An 8,574-nucleotide genomic window follows, 5' to 3' on the forward strand; every position below is an offset into this window, starting at 1 on the left:
TGTCTGGGGAGAGGGACGTCTGGGTGTCTCTGCTGAGTCTGCTGCCCCCGCAACCAGGTCCCGGATAAAGCGGAAGACAATGAGTACGACTGTCACATAGGACTTGTATTGTATGTGAGACAGTCCAATTCTCTCAGAGGAGCTGCCCTGTGTCACAGCCTTTTATTAAAGAAGGAAAAAAAACACTCGTTACAGCATCGTTGATGTGGCTACACACAGTTTCACAAATACAAGTCCTACTGAATAAAATTGGTTCTTGTCAGATACTGATACAGCACACACGTCCACGTCTGGCCTTCAAGGACACGAAGATTGGCTGGGGTGCGAACAGAGTGCTTCCCAGAACTCCCCTGCACGCACACAAGTTCCTGCTCAGTCTTCAAAGCCATCACCCAAATGCAACTCCAAGACAAGATGACAATTCTGTTGATAGTTCATAAAAGTACTTCAAAGACAAATGTGAAAAGTATTCAAATCACTTCTATCAAAGTTCACCAAACTAAATAAATTAAAATGTTTTTTAATGGTAGATCATAAGGATAAAGAATCTTTTTAAACTAAGCAATGATAATTCATGTACAAATCTTCCAATGAGCATGTAAGAGCATGAGTACGAGCTAAGAGCAAGTTGTTTTTGTTGAGTTGTATTTTAAACTATTCTGGCCGCAACCTGTTTTCATGTCACCTCAGGTAAAAGAACAAATTCCTCTGTTCTGTCAAGTACAGGTCCTTCTCAAAAAATTAGCATATTGTGATAAAGTTCATTATTTTCTATAATGTAATGATGAAAATTTAACATTCATATATTTTAGATTCATTGCACACTAACTGAAATATTTCAGGTCTTTTATTGTCTTAATACGGATGATTTTGGCATACAGCTCATGAAAACCCAAAATTCCTATCTCACAAAATTAGCATATTTCATCCGACCAATAAAAGAAAAGTGTTTTTAATACAAAAAACGTCAACCTTCAAATAATCATGTACAGTTATGCACTCAATACTTGGTTGGGAATCCTTTTGCAGAAATGAGTGCTTCAATGCGGCGTGGCATGGAGGCAATCAGCCTGTGGCACTGCTGAGGTCTTATGGAGGCCCAGGATGCTTCGATAGCGGCCTTTAGCTCATCCAGAGTGTTGGGTCTTGAGTCTCTCAACGTTCTCTTCACAATATCCCACAGATTCTCTATGGGATTCAGGTCAGGAGAGTTGGGAGGCCAATTGAGCACAGTGATACCATGGTCAGTAAACCATTTACCAGTGGTTTTGGCACTGTGAGCAGGTGCCAGGTTGTGCTGAAAAATGAAATCTTCATTTCCATAAAGCTTTTCAGCAGATGGAAGCATGAAGTGCTCCAAAATCTCCTGATAGCTAGCTGCATTGACCCTGCCCTTGATAAAACACAGTGGACCAACACCAGCAGCTGACACGGCACCCCAGACCATCACTGACTGTGGGTACTTGACACTGGACTTCTGGCATTTTGGCATTTCCTTCTCCCCAGTCTTCCTCCAGACTCTGGCACCTTGATTTCCGAATGACATGCAGAATTTGCTTTCATCCGAAAAAAGTACTTTGGACCACTGAGCAACAGTCCAGTGCTGCTTCTCTGTAGCCCAGGTCTGGGGAATGCGGCACCTGTACCCCATTTCCTGCACACGCCTGTGCACGGTGGCTCTGGATGTTTCTACTCCAGACTCAGTCCACTGTTTCCGCAGGTCCCCCAAGGTATGGAATCGGCCCTTCTCCACAATATTCCTCAGGGTCCGGTCACCTCCACTCGTTGTGCAGCATTTTCTGCCACACTTTTTCCTTCCCACAGACTTCCCACTGAGGTACCTTGATACAGCACTCTGGGAACAGCCTATTCGTTCAGAAATTTCTTTCTGTGTCTTACCCTCTTGCTTGAGGGTGTCAATAGTGGCCTTCTGGACAGCAGTCAGGTCGGCAGTCTTACCCATGATTGGGGTTTTGAGTGATGAACCAGGCTGGGAGTTTTAAAGGCCTCAGGAATCTTTTGCAGGTGTTTAGAGTTAACTCGTTGATTCAGATGATTAGGTTCATAGCTCGTTTAGAGACCCTTTTAATGATATGCTAATTTTGTGAGATAGGAATTTTGGGTTTTCATGAGCTGTATGCCAAAATCATCCGTATTAAGACAATAAAAGACCTGAAATATTTCAGTTAGTGTGCAATGAATCTAAAATATATGAATGTTAAATTTTCATCATGACATTATGGAAAATAATGAACTTTATCACAATATGCTAATTTTTTGAGAAGGACCTGTATGTACTTGATACTCTTTTCTTTTCCATACTTATTCAGACCTGGAAAAAACCAAAATTAAATCCCATACTTTTCCAGGCTGCATAGAAACCATGTAGTGTTGACTGCTGGCATTGTTAATGAGGAATTCCTGAATAGGATCCATGTATCATTAATTCTTCATTATGTCTAATGGCTACACAATAAAGCTGTTCCCAGTACAGCTGAATGATCAAAACTAGTGCAAGAATGCAAGAGAAAAGTATTCCTCCGATTGGTTCCTAAAAACCTCAAAGCTTGGAAAACATCTTAAAATGTAACAAAAAGCACAATGATCTCATTGGATTTTTATTTATTTACAAATATCAAATGACGCACAAACAACACAGACAGGCTGACTGATCTACAGGCTGTGGATGATGGTCCGGTTCTTCAGGTTTTGGACATAGTCTTTGGCTTGATCAAAGCTCGTCTTCTGCGCTGGCTTGGGTGGCAAACCCTCCACCAGCTTGACGAAGTAGTGACAATAAACTTTGTCCATGATGCCAAACATGCCTCTGCCGTGGTAGCGGATCCTCTTCAAGTACTTCCCTTTGCCGGAGAACGACTCAGCTGAAGGAAAGGAACCAGAATCGGAGAAAAAACGCAGGATAAATTGTCTTTTTCAAAGGTAGCCCCAAATTAAAACAAATCTGTTTCATCAGCTTACACGGACATGGGGACATATTTTATATACAGTCTACCAATTTTTACAGCTACATAACTGCTAGGACAGTTACTTAGTGGTACTCCTACAAAAAAGGAAACAATTAGAACATTTGAAGAAACTTCTACATAGATTGTTTAAATGTTGAATTGGACAAATCAAACTGATTGTGTTTTTAGATATAAGACAGTTTAGCAACTGTACATTTTTCTTCTGTTCCTTTTTAATTCTGATTTTACAGGACATCTCAGTTTATACACTGACAAATACAGTTGAGTTAAGATTTATTCTAGACGTGTAACCTTCTTGTAAACCTGGGCCCATATTCTCAAAGAATCATAAGACTAAAAGTAGCTCCTAGTGACGTCATTCTAAGAAAAATCTTAGAATATCTCAAATACTAAGATTTTTATTTTCCCTCGGTAAGATAAAAGTTATTCACAAAGCATCTTAGGCCTTAAGAAAACTCCTAACGTGAGGAAATGTTAAGAGTAGTGAGGAGGACTTTTAGTAAGCCTAAGAGCATCTGAAGCAGAGAAGATGGTGGAAAGACAGAGAGAAAGGAAAGATATTCTCCTACAATGAACAACAGGGAATAATAAAACACTACTGGCACGACCACACAGTGATCCACCCCCTAAACAGACAAGTAAATAAACACAAACTTATCTAACAATCATAAAATTATTAATATAGAGATAAGATAAACTTTATCATTCCTTAGGGGGAAATTCAATAGTTGCAGCAGGAGGGCAGATTAAAGGTGCACCTCTAGTAGGGCAATATTAGGAAGCATAAAAATATTGTAGAAACAATAATAAATTACATTGAAGAGAAAGTGAGCAAAATTACAAGCACTATAGTAATGAATTTTTAAATATTTTAAGAATATTCTGTACCAATAATAGAATATTATTTTTCTCCATTGATTACTAGGAGCGCACTGACCCCCAAGCAAAAGGGGGCAACCACACCTCCTCACTAAGATAGGAATCTCTGTTGTCTCCTCGCTCAGAGTTGCCCTCAGCAGCCAACAGAATCACTCTTAAGCTAGGAATCCTTGGCAGGACTTTTTAGGCTAAGATAGGAGCTCTCTGAGAATCTTTGTGAATACTGGCCCTGATCATTAACATACCCCTCATTGGTCTGTATGTAGATCAGATTACATCTGAACTGGACCTTTACTTCTGGGTTGGTTTTCGTTTGTATTTGAATAAGTATTTTGCTCTGGTTGCAGTGTGCGTTTGTGTTTGCAGATACTCACCTACGTAGAGGTTGGATTTATACTCCACATTGTGATTCTTCACTGCCATCTCTTGAGCTTCGAGAAGGACCTGAAACAAGTAAGCAGCAGCTCTCAAACTCATGCAGACATTTATTTGCTAAATATGTACACAGGGGGACACTGTATGAACACAACTCAATTAGCAACATGGAGATGAGTAAACATGTAGCCACAAACCTCTTTCATGATCTTTGCTCCTTTCTTGTCGTTGAATTCCAGCTGCGCAATAGCTTCGTCGATGCTCATCCCCCGGATCTGTAAGGAACAAAAAGAATCACATGGAAGTCAATGTTTCTATTTAATTTGGTATTGCTGTAAACAAAGTCAACTATGAAAAGGTAAAGTGAAGATGGTTAAAAGTCAGATGAGCTTTAAAGGTTCTTGAGAATTGAATACGCAAGACACACACACTGGTCTGGTTAAAAAAGTGGAACTAAACAAAATAGACAAACAACTATTAACTTTTTAGTGCTGCTGAGATCAAAATGTGTTCATGTTTCTAACATGTGATGAAATTGAAGACTGAAGTGCACTTCCATGCAGACGTTTATGTAGATTCCAGATGCAAACAGACAAAGCTTAAGGGAAATCCTAGGTCTGGGAAGGACAGAACTCTCTGCTGGGAGTCTCACCATTTTGGCTAAATACCACATCTTGTCTTTACTGTACTTTATCTGCCTCCCGCTGTGATAAACTTCCTGTAGAGAGACAACATATTAAAAAAAAAGTTACAGTGACACAAAGCGTGTTCAAGGTCTCATTTAAAGTAGTGAAGACACTCACTGCAGGTCTGCGAGGCTCGTCCAGCAGCTGAGGAGGATATACTTTGCGGTTGTTCTTCTCCCAGTGTTTGGAATCTAATGAAATGCTTGTGTGGAGACATGAGAGCTGTTGTGATGTACCACCCAGAATCTGTAACCTGCGACAACGGAGATGAAAGATGGAACAGAACAATTCAGTGCAGCTGGAATTGGCTAAACATTTAAAATTGACTTCTTCAAGCCTTCTGAAAATTACAAAAACAATTAGATACATTTTCTCTATTCGAGTCCCACCCCTAATTTGAATATAATATTATCTTTGAAATTAAAGAATGTGTTTGATGTGAAGCATTTATTGTGGCAAATTAAAAAAAACAAAAAACTGCAAGGGGGCAAAAACTTTTTAACTGTAGTACTTCAGCTAGATAATCCCAGCTTGTTAGCTTGCTATTTAGTACTGTGTAAATAAAGGTACACAATTTAAAGAAAACTTCCTAGCTAAAAACATCCATCCATTTTCTATACCCGCTTCTTCCGTACAAGGACACGGGGGAGATGGTTCCTATCTCCAGCAGTCTATGGGCAAAAGGCAGGGTACACCCTGGACAGGTCGTAAGTCTGTCGCAGGGCAACACAGAGACACACAGGACAAACAAACAACCATGCACACACCCACGGGCACGTTAGAGAGACCAATTAACCTAACAGTCAAGTTTTTGGACTGTGGGATGAAGCTGGAGTACCCAGAGAAAACCCACTCATGCATGGGGAGAACATGCAAACTCAATGCAGAAAGACCCCCGGCCGGGAGTCGAACCCAGGACCTTCTTGCTGCAAGGCAACAGTGCTACCAACTGAATGTCCGACAGACTACAGGTCCTTCTCAAAATATTAGCATATTGTGATAAAGTTCATTATTTTCCATAATGTCATGATGAAAATTTAACATTCATATATTTTAGATTCATTGCACACTAACTGAAATATTTCAGGTCTTTTATTGTCTTAATACGGATGATTTTGGCATACAGCTCATGAAAACCCAAAATTCCTATCTCACAAAATTAGCATATCATTAAAAGGGTCTATAAACGAGCTATGAACCTAATCATCTGAATCAACGAGTTAACTCTAAACACCTGCAAAAGATTCCTGAGGTCTTTAAAACTCCCAGCCTGGTTCATCACTCAAAACCCCAATCATGGGTAAGACTGCCGACCCGACTGCTGTCCAGAAGGCCACTATTGACACCCTCAAGCAAGAGGGTAAGACACAGAAAGAAATTTCTGAACGAATAGGCTGTTCCCAGAGTGCTGTATCAAGGCACCTCAGTGGGAAGTCTGTGGGAAGGAAAAAGTGTGGCAGAAAACGCTGCACAACGAGAAGAGGTGACCGGACCCTGAGGAAGATTGTGGAGAAGGGCCGATTCCAGACCTTGGGGGACCTGCGGAAGCAGTGGACTGAGTCTGGAGTAGAAACATCCAGAGCCACCGTGCACAGGCGTGTGCAGGAAATGGGCTACAGGTGCCGCATTCCCCAGGTCAAGCCACTTTTGAACCAGAAACAGCGGCAGAAGCATCTGACCTGGGCTACAGAGAAGCAGCACTGGATTGTTGCTCAGTGGTCCAAAGTACTTTTTTCGGATGAAAGCAAATTCTGCATGTCATTCGGAAATCAAGGTGCCAGAGTCTGGAGAAAGACTGGGGAGAAGGAAATGCCAAAATGCCAGAAGTCCAGTGTCAAGTACCCACAGTCAGTGATGGTCTGGGGTGCCGTGTCAGCTGCTGGTGTTGGTCCACTGTGTTTTATCAAGGGCAGGGTCAATGCAGCTAGCTATCAGGAGATTTTGGAGCACTTCATGCTTCCATCTGCTGAAAAGCTTTATGGAGATGAAGATTTCATTTTTCAGCACGACCTGGCACCTGCTCACAGTGCCAAAACCACTGGTAAATGGTTTACTGACCATGGTATCACTGTGCTCAATTGGCCTGCCAACTCTCCTGACCTGAACCCCATAGAGAATCTGTGGGATATTGTGAAGAGAACGTTGAGAGACTCAAGACCCAACACTCTGGATGAGCTAAAGGCCGCTATCGAAGCATCCTGGGCCTCCATAAGACCTCAGCAGTGCCACAGGCTGATTGCCTCCATGCCACGCCGCATTGAAGCAGTCATTTCTGCAAAAGGATTCCCGACCAAGTATTGAGTGCATAACTGTACATGATTATTTGAAGGTTGACGTTTTTTGTATTAAAAACACTTTTCTTTTATTGGTCGGATGAAATATGCTACTTTTGTGAGATAGGAATTTTGGGTTTTCATGAGCTGTATGCCACAATCATCCGTATTAAGACAATAAAAGACCTGAAATATTTCAGTTAGTGTGCAATGAATCTAAAATATATGAATGTTAAATTTTCATCATTACATTATGGAAAATAATGAACTTTATCACAATATGCTAATTTTTTGAGAAGGACCTGTATTTGGTTAACTGACAAGTTGTCAGTTCAAATGGATTTCCCTTCAAGTAAAGCTGGGGAGGTTATTAATCTAGTGGTATTAATAATTATTCAGCAATTTGGGAAAATTCCCAAAGAAACCACCTTTAGTCTGTTTGTGAAAACACACAATTGCACTTTCAGTGTAATTCCTGGCATTAACAAAACCCCAGATGGGGTCCTACCAAGAAGCTGCACTTCTTACACTGGTCAGACCTGGTTTAACTACACAAATTAAAACGGAATTTTAAAATATGGACCAAATAGAGAGTCGGAATTCCCAGTATCTTGGAAAATTTCAGGTTTCCAATTGTACATCAAAGCGCATTTACTCGTGTAGAGTAATCCACAAACCGGTCAAAGGTTTGTGGTTCTGATCCAAGATGGTCGAGATAGCAAAACATTGCACTAAATTGCAGTTTGGTAGAAATAAAAAGAGTAAAGATTTGACAAATTACGATTTGTGCATTAAAGACTCTGTAAACAGTATAGAATGAATTAATCTGGGTTTGACAAGCGTAAGCCTTTTTTAAACCAAAGGTGGTCAAAGATGCAGATTCAGAAAAGAGTTGTGAAATATCCGTTTACTATATTAGTTCGTTTTAAAAAAACGTTTAAGAAGTGATTAAAATAAAAATGTTACACCGACATGATCTAGAAACAACAAGCAGATCAGTTCGTCCTCTCAGGCAGCAGCTTCACAGCTTGGAGATGTAACATCTTCTTACCTCAAGTGTAGCGAGCCAACTATATTCCTAATGAAGGCAACACCTGTAAAAGCATCAACATTTTAAAAAGACTTAGCATTAAGCAAACTTTGCTGTTTTTACAAATAGGAAAATTGGTTTTACCACGACCTCTCATTGCAGCCGCCATATTGGATTTCTTTACGACGTCACAGCATCAGCTTTACGGTAGCAGAGATCTATTTGGTATTTAATATTATTATTACAACTACGTGTTCGTATAAACTTATAATTCTATTTTATTTGTCAACTCTATCATTTGCTATGCGATGACAAACTGGTTACAACCTATAAATCCGGGTTTA

At 40.3% G+C, this 8,574-nt stretch overlaps 1 protein-coding gene across 3 annotated transcripts; it reads right to left on the bottom strand.

The window, feature by feature from the left end:
- Positions 1-2,605: 2,605 nt before the first annotated feature.
- On the bottom strand, positions 2,606-8,544 carry mrpl22 (mitochondrial ribosomal protein L22). Of its 3 annotated transcripts, none has more exons than XM_047378405.1 (7): positions 8,381-8,544; positions 8,252-8,294; positions 5,045-5,180; positions 4,894-4,959; positions 4,439-4,516; positions 4,241-4,310; positions 2,606-2,882 (listed from the first exon to the last, which is right to left on the bottom strand). In XM_047378405.1, the coding sequence occupies exons 1-7, from the start codon at positions 8,397-8,399 to the stop codon at positions 2,674-2,676; spliced, it is 621 nt and encodes a 206-aa protein (XP_047234361.1). In that variant the 5' UTR covers positions 8,400-8,544; the 3' UTR covers positions 2,606-2,673. The 3 variants fall into 3 exon arrangements, with proteins under 3 accessions (XP_047234361.1, XP_047234360.1, XP_047234362.1); XM_047378404.1 differs by having other exon boundaries at positions 2,606-2,897; XM_047378406.1 differs by lacking the exon at positions 8,381-8,544 and having other exon boundaries at positions 2,606-2,897; positions 8,173-8,294.
- Positions 8,545-8,574: the final 30 nt, after the last annotated feature.

Source organism: Girardinichthys multiradiatus, chromosome 11 (assembly GCF_021462225.1).
Source record: "Girardinichthys multiradiatus isolate DD_20200921_A chromosome 11, DD_fGirMul_XY1, whole genome shotgun sequence".
Classification (NCBI taxonomy): Eukaryota; Metazoa; Chordata; class Actinopteri; order Cyprinodontiformes; family Goodeidae; genus Girardinichthys; species Girardinichthys multiradiatus.